Source organism: Corapipo altera, unplaced genomic scaffold (assembly GCF_003945725.1).
Source record: "Corapipo altera isolate COAL_440 unplaced genomic scaffold, ASM394572v1 89, whole genome shotgun sequence".
Classification (NCBI taxonomy): domain Eukaryota; kingdom Metazoa; phylum Chordata; class Aves; order Passeriformes; family Pipridae; genus Corapipo; species Corapipo altera.
The window spans coordinates 836,939-850,739 of NW_020884968.1; the positions used below are offsets into that span (position 1 = coordinate 836,939).

At 37.2% G+C, this 13,801-nt stretch overlaps 1 protein-coding gene across 1 annotated transcript in view; it reads left to right on the forward strand.

The window, feature by feature from the left end:
* ELMO1 (engulfment and cell motility 1) overlaps nt 1-13,801 on the forward strand; it is a 316,776-nt gene that overhangs the window by 160,464 nt on the left and 142,511 nt on the right. Inside the window, exon 16 of the mRNA XM_027665022.1 lies at nt 501-609. Within this exon, the coding sequence (XP_027520823.1) occupies nt 501-609 (109 nt within the window). The remainder of the gene's footprint in view (nt 1-500; nt 610-13,801) is intronic.

Sequence of the window (13,801 nt, forward strand, 5' to 3'; positions counted from 1 at the left end):
TAGCAATGACAAAGCTTCTCAGTTGGTCCTGGACCAGCACTGCTTATGTGTTGCTGACTGCCTCAGACATAGAATCGTAGAATAGCTTGGTTTGGAAGGGGCATTTAAGGTCACCTAGTTCCAACCTTACTGCCTTGGGCAAGGACACCTGTCCCTAGACCAGGTTACTCAATGCCCCATCCAACCTGGTCTTGAGGACTGCCAGAGGTGGGGCACCCACAACTTCTCTGGGCAACCTGTGCAAGTGCCTTATTACCCTCACAGTAAAGAATTTCTTCCTACTATCTGATTGAAACCTATTCTCTTTCAGTTTGAAGCCACAACATAAATGACATAGGTTATTTAGCTGCAGGGAAGGCTAAGGTTTATGAAAACAGAGCCTCCACGTATAGTTTCCTAAATTTTGTCTGGTGTATCTTGTAAATGTTGGATGAGGTGGATAGTGTTTCAACTCATGGATTCTTCAAACTGATTATTTTCTGTTTTGATTCCACCTTCAGATTGTCCTGGAAAACAGCAGTCGAGAAGACAAACATGAGTGCCCGTTTGGCCGAAGTAGCATTGAGCTGACAAAGATGCTGTGCGAAATACTGAAAGTAGGAGAGCTACGTAAGTTGACCTGTTTGATCTCTAAGAGCCATGCAGTGAGTTGAATGATACCTGAAGTTTATTTCAATGCAAGAGTTTTCTTCTGATAAGTGTTTCTTAGTTGAACACTGGCATTCAGAATGGCTATGTCTGTTTTCTGTCTCTTACTACTCTGTGGCATACCAAGGATGAGGGTGGAGTAGGGGAAATGGACACTTGTTCTTTGACTCTCTCCTGTATTAAGCAGGACAGTTGCATCATTTTTGGACAAGTCAGTTCTTTTCCCATCTGTTGATTTGATATAGGAGACTTCATGGTTGTTCCATGCCATAACTTATTCCATAGGTTGGTTTTGTATGAGTATCGTAGTCATTTTTTGTGGGATTGCTCATCTAAACTGACACGTCCCATTTTCTATTAGATATCTAAAGCTCTATCTAAATGCCAGATGATAGATGTATCATTTACTCTAACAGTGTGATATGAAATACTGTATTTTAATACAGAGTAATAAGCTGTCTTTGGCTTCAATTACAGTCCCTTGACAATTTATTAGATACTATCAAACAGAAGAACATGTCTGTATCTTCATTAGTCTAGAGTGTTGGTGTTTAACTCTATTGATATGTATAAACTTCAGCTACCCATCAATAATGTTTTTGTTCCAGCTGCAATCTGTTTTGGCAAACACTACCATGAGCTTCATTTTCTTGTTGTACAAGCAGGGGGCACAACTGAGATGCCTTGCTTTCCTCAGAGACGTGTTCCTTTCAAATTTTTTTCACTAATCTTTTTCTTTTACCTTTACACCTGAGTCCATGAAATGTAATGAGAGAAGCGCAGTGTAAAAGGCAACAAGAAATCCTGTTAGGTATCAGTGGTTCTTGATGCCTGCAACAGGAATCAAAAGTTCTGTTTTAAAAGTATGATTTGGTTGATACATTTGAAGCTTTTAAATGCAGTGTTTTGAGAGAATTTATTGACCAAAGAAAAAAGCTGCCTTTGTGCAATGGGCCAGGGTAAAACCTGTGCATTTCTTGCAGCTTCCAAATTGACAGTTTATATCTGACAGATCCAGATAAATGAGATGATGTTTACCGCTGAATACCCTCCTAAGTAAACCAGAGTCATTAAGGATCACATTCACTATATCTATAAATAAAAAGTTTAGCAACTGTTTTAGATGTATGGTTATAGTAATGTGTTGTGTAAGGTTCAGACTGTAGCAGACATGACTCCTTAAAATAACCTTACTGCTGCAGTTGAGGTGTCTAATGCCAAATCACGCATGACAGATCTGTCTGGATTTTTCTGCTGGTAAATGTAGGAGGGACATATCATCTCAACAAAGCTGTAAGCCTATTTGAAATAAGTGCTAAAGATCAATTTTATTTTTACAAATGCACAGAAAAATATCTGAAATCCAAAGTACAGCTTTGTACATAGTGTTTTAATGTATGTCCCGTCACTCCATGGGACTTACACTGTACTTTGTTGCTAAGAAAGATGATTGATCTAGAGGTGGTGTCTCAGGCTCTTCCTTGCTGTGTCATAAGAAGTCACTCAATAAATAAACCTCTTTTGCCACAGACAGGTTTGTTATCTGTGTGCAGAGGGCTGTATGTAGGTGATTTGCCATTTATGGTACTGTATGTCCTGATTCCTTCTAACTTCTGCTGATAGCTCCTTTCATGTTTTAACTTTTTCCTTATCTGTTTTTTAAAAGTGAGGACTGTGACTAAAATAATTGGATTGTTTTTTGGTTGTTTGTTGGTTTTGGGCATTTTGTGTCTCTGTGTGTGTGGTTTTTGGTTTTTTTGTGGGGGTTGGTTTGTTTGTTTGTTTTAGAGTAGTTCTATGATTTGGAAGTGTGGGGTTAGAAAGAAAACTGAAAAGTTCCCCAAGGAAAGCCCTGGCTTAGGGATGTTAGCTGTTAATGTTCTGAAGCCACTCGTTTTGATGATATTGAGGCTGCAAGTCACTGGCATGCTCCGTGTGCTGGTGTGCAGCAGGCTCCCATGGTGGTCATTCATGGGTGTGTGATGTTACAAAAGGTTAAGGAGATGTGCACTGGTGCTTCTGTTGATAGAAACCAGGTGTAGCAAGACTGACTTCTTTAAAGTCGTGCTGATCTACACCCACAGAGCATCTGTCTCTGGATGTGGCAATAAGATTGCCTCATAGCCTTATATTCACAGGGGACAGAGCTAAGGTTGCTTCTAACTCATCTTGACAATTCACCTGTTCGTGGGTGTGTTTCCTTAATGGTTTTGTTTATGTGGAACTCTAATTGGAATTTTAAAACGCTGTACTGAAACAAACCTTTAAATAATGTGCAGAGAACAGATTTCTTGAAAATGGCTTCACAGATGCACATCTTTAATGACCTGTGATCAGCAGTATATTTTGTTAAGAAATGCAGACTAGAACTGACATCTCAGGAAAGCGTACATTCCAGTTTGTTCTTCACTTGAGATTAGGTGCTGTGTTGCTGAATAGGATTGGGCATCTTAAAAATCAGTAGTTACAGTTCAGGGCAAAGATGTTCCTGTTAGTTTGTAGGTGGTAGTTTCAAAATATGTAGTTTGCCTGCCCATGTTTCTTCAGATACTCAAAACTCACTATTATTGTGTTGCAACATAGAAATTTTTTTCTAACAGTTTCTGAATTGTAGCCACAATAAATGACCTTTTGCTCATGAAATATTCAACAATAGAAACTTTCTTAAAGTGCAGAGTAGATAAAAGCAGCTAGATTGTCCATTATTTATGAAGAGCACTTTAATGCTGATTATATTCCCCTTGCTACGCTGTATTAAATACCTTTGGGCAACAAGAAGGCATTTTACCATTTCTTTTTGGTCCTTTCAAACACACATTCATCCCAGCAAGGACTCAAAAGACAGTGTTAAAGGCATGCCAGCTCTTCTACTCTTGTATTTCCCCAAATCCAGGTAGTGGACTTAGTTCTTTGACTTTGGTTCCAAAATGTTCATGACTTGGAAATTCATCTCTTCTTCAGCAAAATATTTAAGTGTATGTTTAGATCTTGTAAGTAAAGAAAGCTCGAATGGAAGCTGTGATTTGAGCATATGGTAACTGCTTTACAGAGGTGGACTTGCAGAGTAGAGGAGCTAAAACTTAAGAGGAAGGTTGGTGTAGTGTTTTAGTAACATGGAAGTTAGAATGAAACATGTCCATAAGACACTTCAATAAACTCTCTGAATCAGGATAGAGTGGGATATTTAACTATAAATCTTTTAATCTTGTGCTACTGATGCTGTTAAAAAGGCATTGAACAGAATGTCTTTAATGAGTACTTGCCCAGCCACTCACTTTAGCAAACATTATGGTAATTCTGATTTTATGCAGTAGTAACATCCTTTGTTAACAAGAGGACTTTCTTTCTTGTCCTCTGTGTCTTGGAGCTGACATCAAACAGGAACACTGTTAATCAGTGGTCAATCCTCCTTGCCCTCTGGGGTAAGGCATTTTGACACTCCTCATCCCTGGTACACTGACAAGTTTACAAAGAGGAGAAAAGGTCAGACCATCCATATGTCCTCCTTAGTAGCTATGAAAGCTAAGGTAACCTCCACTTTCCCTCTTATTCAAGTTTTAGTAAATGACATGTATGCTTAGGGGAGAAGGAATACCTACTTAACATCATAAGTAAGAATCTGAGCTCACAGTTTTGCATAAGTAGCCCTAATGCTCTCTGATCTGTGCCTACAGTGCCCAGTTCTCTGTACCTCTGTTCAGCACATGACACTTTCTACCCTCAAAACCCCATAAAACTCTTATCCCTGGTGGGAAAAGGTACTTGACCATGTTACCTCCTTTATGCAGAATGGGTGCAACTTCCCAGACTTGTTGCATTCTTTCTGTACAGGTTCAACTGAAATTGTTTAGTGTTGATGCTGTGTCAAGGCTTGTATCTGATAGGGGAATGATAAATTAGTGCTGTGTGTACTGAGGAGAGACAGTGCTACCAACAGAGCGGTAGTCTAAAGATGTTATAAACCAATATGATTGCATGCCTTAAGTTATTCTGTAGTTAAGGCATGTCAGACTTCAAGTATTTTTCAGTGTGTTTTTGAGCAGGACACAGATGTTCAACTGACAGTATTCATATTTGATTGTTTTGATGGGGGTGTTCAGGGGCTTTTGCACAAATCTGCGCTTAAGCTTTCTGACAGACCACAGGGGTATATGCTACATGTCAGATACTTATATATGGATTGTCCTGAAGCTTCTATCAGAAAAACATCTTCACTGGTTTTTTGTTTGTTTGTTTGTTTTTTGCTTCTCTGTCATGGGGAATTTAATGGCCATGGGATTTGTTAGACTTAAGCTAATTTACAGGATTATTTTTCCTCAAAAGAGGAGATGGAAATGCAAATGTATTATAATGCTGTTTGTGTGTGCTTTTGCTATAGATTTCTCATTGCAGTTATCACCCAGGTTGCAATTGAAGTGATCTAGAAGTTCTTACCTTGTTATCCCTTCATCAAATAGAACGTGCTGGACATTAGGAGGTATACAGTGATATTCATGGTTGTGCCTGCTGAGATGAAAGTAATCAAATCTCATGCTTCAAGGAGTAAGCTGATTGCTGCAAGGGTCAGGAAGCACTTTTTCGTCTTTGCACAATTTTTCCTCTGTATTGCACAATCCACAGTGTGCAGTGTAGGTTGTTTCTGTTGTCCTTTCCCTGGGAGCATTTTGGTCACTGCAGGATCAGCATTCCAGACCTGAGGGCTTGCGTGGTTTGATTTTCCTTTTGCTACAGCAAACCCAATATTTTTATAATTGAATGTCATATTTTAAAATTTTTTCCCCTTGCTTGAAAGCTAATTGCCTTTTTACGCTCTTCTTCCTTGTCCTTCTCTTAAGTTTAAATAGAATAAAGCACTAGAAGTAGTAAATAAAATAAGAGATTATTTTTAGTGTTCTGGCATTTCTTCTTGTAATTTCCTTTTCTGGAAAGTGAAGCATTTTACAAGTCAGGGAATGTTGGTTAGGAAGTTGAAAAACTTTTCTGGCCAAAAAGGTATTTTGTGAAAGGTAGCAATTTTCTGTTTTGTCATGAATACAATAAAATAATTAAAAAGACTTCTAACCTCCTTTATCTTAGCTTTTTGCTGCATTCATTCTTACATATCCACTTTTTTTATCCTCTTGCCCAAACCATCACCATACCAGATAGCTACCATTCACAGCAAAAATTAGGCAAATCTTAGACGATAATCAATATTTGAAAATCAGTAACAGTGAAGGGGATGAGACAAAATAACCCATATTTATCTTGAGTTTTAGGGCTTCCTTTGGAAATGTTACTAGCAAAATAGCCATTACTGACTAATAGGGATATTAAATATTCTTGTCCTTCTTGATGCAAAACTAACAACTTGCTGAGTAGTCTAAATTGTACTTTTCTTTTGTATGATAGCAGAATCTTATTTTATCGAACAGTCCTCTCCTTCTATTTGCTGGCACAATCCCTCAGGAGAGACAAAATGAAACTTTCTTTTTCTGGAGAGATACTAATTTATTTGCAATTAACCTCTTCCTGCTCTAAAAAGACTCAATCTCTTCATACTTATGGTAAACTGTGAATTCTCTACAAAATATCTACTGCAATCTGTGAGAATATGAGCAACGGAGCTGCAGACACCTTTTGAGTAAGATGTTTCATTTTTACCTCTGAGTCACAGTGAGACAGATTTAGGAATGTTACTTTCTACACATGGTACTGTTGGCTTGAAAGCTGGTAGAGTGTTGGCTTCTGGGTCAGTTAGCTAGACAGCTGTCTAGTATCCTTCAGTGCTTTTACCTACTGTCTGCAGTCATATGTCTGCTCTTTGATCTGTTTGGAGCAGGGATCATAGCTAGTTTTGTATGTGCAAAGTGCTTAATCTTATTTGGCACAGGATTCTTTAGCTTCTTTAAAGTTACATTTACTCAATTTTCAACATTATTATTAATAATAAAGAGCATCATGCAGGGAGGGCAACTTAAAAACACTTAAGGGTAAGAAAGAGATGTAGATGTTAAGGGATTTTTTTTATTTTTTTTTTTTTAGAAACTGAGTAATGTATCCAAAAGACAACAAAGAGGTGGCTTCATTAAATTTGAAGAACTCTTTCATCTGGTATTGAAACGGATAGCAAGAATCAAGACCTGGAAGTAAAAAACTAATAAGTTCAAACTGGGGTAAAGTCTAGGCATTAGCTGTAAGGGTGCTGAACTAGGGAACTAACAGAACAGAGAACTGAAGAATGATGAGAGGAGGAAAAAAATCATGATGTTGATTTCCTGTGGTTAATGGAAACTGTAGCTTTGGCAGATCCGATGGCATGGTAGAATAACACCTATAATTTGTTTTACTGTGATTACTGAAACACCATTGTAGGATTTTTGAAATTTTTTAATAAGCTATAATGGATAATGTAAAGTCTGAGCAGATGTGACAGTAAACAAGAATTATTAAAATAATTTGGATTATTGCCATACGAATCAGTTTACATAGATTAAAATATGTTTGATTTATTGTCATAGGAAAAAGTATGGATAAAATAAAATCTTCAAAATATCTCCCATTTTGAAAACTCTGCATCTCTTCTGAGCTTGGAGAATTCATTCGGTGCATTCCACAGAACTTCTTGGTTTCCCAAGAAGATAAAAATACAACAAACTTCCCTCTTGCAATGCCAAACATTGGAACAGGCTGTCCAGGAAGTGGTTGAGTTACCATCCCCAGAGGTATTTAAAAGATGTGTAAATGTGGCCCTTTGTGAAACAGTTTAGTGGTGGACTTAGCAGTGTTAGATTTATGATTAGCCTTGTTGAGCTTAGAGGTCTTTTCCAACCTAAATGATTCTGTGATTCTAATCATGGCTTGAAGAAGGAAGCAGTAGACAAAATCTTGTAATAAAATTCAGGGTTATAAAGTTCACTTGCAGAGCTGCAGAGGGAAAGAGCTTTAGAGAGATGAGACGTAACCAAATGTTTGTTGCTTTTCTAGAACAATTTCTGTACATTTTAAAGGCTAGTCATTGTTCACGAACAGTTTAATACTGAGCAGACTGAAATTAAGAGAAGAATAATCTTGGAATCCATTCTGGACCTCCTAATTTCATTTTATGGTAATATTTTATAAATATAGATTTGCTAAAAGCAGCCAAAATCTCTTGTATTTTGCAGCAAGCTATGCTTCAAATCTGAAGTTAGCCCTTATGGTTTCACAGCACTGTGGCGCATCAGACTGGAAATTTTGCAGCTGCTCCTTTTAAAAGATGCATATAGTTGCTTAATGAATTGTACATAGAATTGAACAATGCATAAAATCCCAGTATTGTTTTAATGGCAACTTTCAGTGTATATTAATGTTGTTTTGTATATTCCATAAATGTTTGTATTGGCAAAGCTAAAGAATTTTCAGGGTGGAAATAAGATGTGTTGCAAGTGAGGAGGTGCACTTCTTCAGAAGAAAGGCAGAGTGATTTGGAGGTTTGAGGACAACTGTATTAGTAGGATCTCTGTTGAAATGAGAACAGCATTGACTGCTAATTCCTGTAGTTCCTGAGACCAGACTGTACTTGCAAAGGCTAGAAATACTCCTTTCACTGAGCATCTGAATATTTCTTTTAACAATCCCTTACTGGATTGGCTCTGAGACAGTGAATGTACCACTAATTGTTCCAGATTGTCCCTGCACACGAAGCTACATGGATAGGTGAAAGGCACTGGAGGCATTCCTGGGTTGCTATTGAATAGAAAACTCTATTCTCTTAGAATTTTAAACTTTGTTCATTCTAAGTAAACTAGATATCGTTTTAAAATTTGAATCTTTGAAGGGAGCTTCTGAGCTTTACAAGTATTTCGAATTCAAATTGCCAGATTTCTGACAGAGAAGCCTGGGCAGAATGTCCTGATGCAGTACTAACCAGGGGTAAGGCAGGCACTGAGTACAGCTTAGTGGTGTTGGTCTGAAGCTTTTCTCTGGTTAACTCATGCTGCTTCTGCAGCCATGAATTGTGCACTGTAAACATACTGTTTGTGTTTATTCAGGTAGCCACTAAAGCTCCTTCTGTTGCTTAGTGAATGCAGGTGTTCTCAGGGGGAACAAACCCAAACATCAAAGCAGAGACTAGTTAAGTTTTGTCATATAATTGTACATAGATTTTGACACCACACAATACTGAGGAAAGCTAGTTTAAACTGACTGATCATATACCTACTTGAAAATGGTGAAAGAACAGTTTTCGTGGAGAGGTTATACTTGGCCATGAATCATTCCTTTTTTTTTTTCCTCTAAGAGTTGATAAAAAAAATTAAAACAATGGAAATGAGAGCCTGAGATCTTAATAAATTTTCTTTAAATTATTTACCATCCCCTGTAAGTATTTAATTGTAAAACATTATCAGACTGCCCTTAATGTACTTTGTTGTAAGTCTCTACCAGTCAAACTCTTCTTTGCAAGTAAACATAACAGTAATGATGAGTAATCTGAAGCACTGAAGCTTTGCTATGAAGGTGACACAGGTTTTTAACATTGGATTACCGATGTTATGTGTGTGCTGAAATACCATCCATCACTTTCATTTCTGTCAAAATGCTTGCTAATGAAAAGCTTAAGAAAAATTAGCTTCCAACAATTAAACTTCACTTACCCTTCTTGAAGAAGCATAGACTAGCTGGAACAGGAGCAGGAAAAAACTGTAGACCCTCAGGCCTTTCTTTCACAGCCCGTAGAGATGTTCACATTCCGCAACAGCTTTTAGTAGTGCTGGCTAAGTAAAATGAAAACAGGAGTCTGCAGGGTTATATTTTGTTCTGTTCCACGAAGAAACATTTAAAAAGTGAATGCATCCACTGTTGAAACTCCCCTTTCAGCTTTATTTTTTTACTCCACATGTTGCATTCCATATTCCCGGATTAGCAGAAACTATGTATAAATCTTTAAATGTCATGAATGAATTTTCGTGGCGTTTCTTTTATATGTGAGAAGGAATTTAATTTCTTGTTTCGTAACATTTCTGGTCTCCTTGTGCTGAAGTTTTGTCATGGCTATCTTTTGTGAATTAAAAAATAACTTCAGTGTAATTTTTAAATATAAATCTTTAATACCTGAGAGTGAGGAAGAGAGGAGGGGACTTTTGATTTTGGGAGAGGAATTCCACAAAGCTCAGAGAACTGGCTTATGGCATTAAAACAACTGTAATTGTAATGTAGTGTTTGTTGTTGGGTGGAGCCAGGAAGTGAAATGGGACCTCCTAGAAAAATTTGCATAAGGATGTCACATCACTCCTTGAGGTATTGGAAATGTAAGCAGTGGCACAACTGGCTCGTTTTTAGCTAACTTAGCTACACTTTCCATTTTGTTATTCCATGAGAGTTTTGAAAATAATGACCCTAGTTCTTCTCAAGGGCATACAATTCCTCTCATATTTTTCCTTAGTGTGTCAGGAGGTCCATATGTGCTCTCAGGGCACCTCTCAGAAACAGCAGTCTCCTATAATTCCCGCTCACCAGTTTTTTAACAACTTAGAGCTGTACTCTTTGTCTGCACTAGTTGTGTGCCTATGTATGCTGGTAAATCATTAAAGGAATGTAATTATATGCTGTCTACTTATCACAGTATGCAGGTTATTAATAGGGAGACACGAATGCAAGCACCCATACAGATGCTTAGTCTTTGTCTCTGAAGCCAGATTGTCATGTTAAGTTAGGCTCCCACGATTTTTTATTTCATATATTGGGGATATTGGAACAAAATGGAACTCTCTATGAAGAATTATTAGATATGTAAATGCTTTCCAACAGAAGAGTTGTTAGCTGCCACTAAATACCTTTTAATTTACTATGTCCTTGTGACACAGAGAGCTGAGACTTCCTTCTGGATCTTTCCAAGTTGTTTTTAAAGGAAAAAATTGCAGCTCAGGTTAGATATATCCCTATTTTTTCCTTTATGCCTTATTTGTTATTGAAGTTTGTACACATATTTTATTCTTTTTCTTGCAGTTTCAAATGCTGTGTATTAACAGACCTAAGGCCTCCAGCAGTTCTAGTTTCCCACTCTTTCAGGACTAAGCTCTCAGCTTATTTTTCCTGAGTCTTTGTGTTTTATATGTGCACAGCTTGCTAAGTTACTTGCTAATAATTCCCCAAACTGGCTGGTGGCTCTGTTTTCTCCCCTAATTACCACTACAGAGCAGCCGTTTAATTATTCTATCAAGACTTTACAAAAGGACTTAAAACATCCATCAGCTCTATCCAGATTTGTTGTCTCTTCACATCAAAGACCCACTTGCTGACAGATACTTAAAAAAACATAGCATAATGATGTTAGCTATAGGCATGTATGAAGTGACTGATAAGGAGCTAAGAAAAAGTGTTGAACTCTTTGTTCATCTGAAGATGAACACAGCAAATAATTGGTTGTTTGTGTACATTTGAGTGTGAGAGATTGTTTGTGTAACACTGACTCTCTTAAGCTTTTTAGCAATGAATTTTCTTTTGGTGGACAGTAAGTCCTTTGGTGCGTTTTTGTGCTTTGACTGGTTGTACTTCATTTTTAAGTTTGCAGCTCCTTAGCACAAAATATTTGCATAGTAAAAGTCTGAGGTAAGATCTCTGATAGTTTGTTGTTTGGGCCTCTCTAAGCACTCAATGAGAATTAAGCACTGAACTCACAAAACCAGAAAGCACAGCAAATGGCTTTATAACCATATGTTTCACTTGTGTTTGTCTTAATATTGATAATATATTTTGTCCTTCATGTATTTAGGTCTCCATAGTTTTTGGTATCTGGCACAGAATTTGTTCATCCCAGTCAGTGACAGGACATTGTTTAGCTCTACCAAATAGGACTGAACCAAATAGAATTCAGTATAGGTTTGCAGTGGGGTAGATAGAGGTCACAGAACTGGAGACTTTAATTTTCCAGGTTACAGACTGCACAGTATCACAGTGAATAACTCAATTGTTATTAATTTTGTGGTTTTAGAGTGGTAGCAAACCTTACCTGAGACATTAAAAGAGACTTCAGGGGGTATACCTAAGCAGTTACTTTAAATCTTAAACAGGCAAAGAATTGGCTGAGCCATAACACATGAGTGTCTGCTAAAGGCAGAGAGTGTTATCAAAATAGATGAAGCCATTTTGGAAGAGGAAAAAGTTATCAGAGCCAGTGCCAATGAAAAGAGACCATAAAGAAGTGAATGGTTTTCCACAGAGTACAGGTTTGAGTATGTCTGTCTAGGTCCAATATTTATTAGTTAATCAGGCTACAATTACTTTTAAATTAGGCTTTTGATTTTTATGCTTTGCAATATAAAAATATGAATCTTGACTTGAAACAAAAAATGCCCCAAAACCAACAAATGCCTCCTTTTGGACCCTTTAAAAAAAAATCTTCTATGAGACTTAACAGATAAAAATGGAAATCATCCATTCTCCCTCCCCTTCTGTTTTTTTTATAAAATCTAAACCCTCATGATTTCAGAGGTGACAGTTTTGCAGCTATCAAAGAGTGGAGCCATAATGCAAACTGACCATTACCATGAAAAATAGTGAATCTTCTATTCTAAAAAGTCTTCAAACATTAAGGACAGTATTTTTACCTTATTGCCTTATTTTCCAAATAAGTTTTGTAAGGAACTTGTGATGAGACTGGAGCAATTCCTGCAATGACCAGTTGCAGGATGCTGTTAGAACTCATGGCCCTGATAGCAGCTAAGGGCTTAGATGCTGGTAGTCTTTGCCTAATTAGTATCCTGGAGTCCAGTGTACTTCCAGTCAAGAAAGTTCACTACCTTTTCATATATTAATCTATGATCAGGGTTGTTAGAAGGCTGTCATGTGGAAGGTCCAAAGGATCACTGACCTTTGATAGTATTTTGTTCATGTGATATATTTAAAGGCATTAAAAGTCTTGAAGATTATTTGTGGGATATTTTTGAGCTTTATGGGCAGATACATGGAAACGCATCCTGGAATTCTTCTCTTTCTTCAGCTTCCAACAGAGGACCCATCATCCATGCCTTTCATTTCCTTCGCCTTCAGAATAGTGACAAGTACCTGTAATAATTTCTAATAATTATTTCCTTGGATTTCAAAATTATACATTTTTGGGTTTGTGAATACCTAGCACAGCTTCAGGATTTGCAGTGCAGGTGGTCTAGAGCTCAGCCTGTTCTCTGGCTGTGCTTTGTTTGTGCAATGATGAGGGTCCATTTGATTCACCCCACTCCCATTTTTAAATAGCATATCTTCATGTTTTAGGAACATTTGAATTGCGTTTTCAGACTTTTTTTCCTAATATTTACATATTAATAAATCATTAAAAAACATTATGTAAATTTTATATCATAGTGAATTTATTATCAAATCAAATGGCCTTTAAGGGTAATTGTAGGAAGCTAGGGAGATGAAAGTAGTTAACTTTTATATTTTTCTGAACAGTTAAGTACCAAAGACTTGGAATTGATAAAAGGCATTTCAGAAATGCCACTAAAATGGTGGAGAGGAGACTTACCTTATTGGAGTTGTTTTGGTTTGGTTGTTGGTTTTGTTGGGTGGGGATTTTTTTTGTTTGTTTGTTTGGTGGTGGGTTTTCGTTGTTTGGTGTTGTTTGGGGCTTTGGAGTGTTTTTTGTTTTGGTGTTTGGTTTTTTTTTTTGGCTAGAGTAGCTCTGTGGTTTGGAAGTGTGGGGTTAGAAAGAAAACTATAAGATTCCCTGAGTATAATTCTGACTAAGGAATGTTACCTGTTAATATTCTGAAGCCACTTCCTTTGGTGCTATTGAAACTGCAAGTCGCTGGCATATGCTTGGTGTGCTGGTGTGCAGCAGGCTCCCACAGTGGTTATTCAAACCTGTGTGCAGTTGTACAGAGATGATTTGACACTTTAAAGGTCTGTTTTGTTTTTTCAAGTAAGGACATAAAGCTGTTCCAGTCTCTGCATCTGCAACTGCAAAAAGTTTAGTGTATGTAGAAAGTGTTCTCTTTATCAGGCAATTGAGAGCAAGGAGAAGAGATAGTCTCATTCCAATTTAAAATTAGGAATGGGTGTACCAAGTTTGATTTAAAAATCTCAAGAACTCTCTTATATGACCCTTTTTGCCATCTGTTTTCTTGAGATGTTTTTCTCTGCATTTATCAAAGTGAGCTTGGAAATAAACCATCACAGTACAATTCTTTTGATCTCT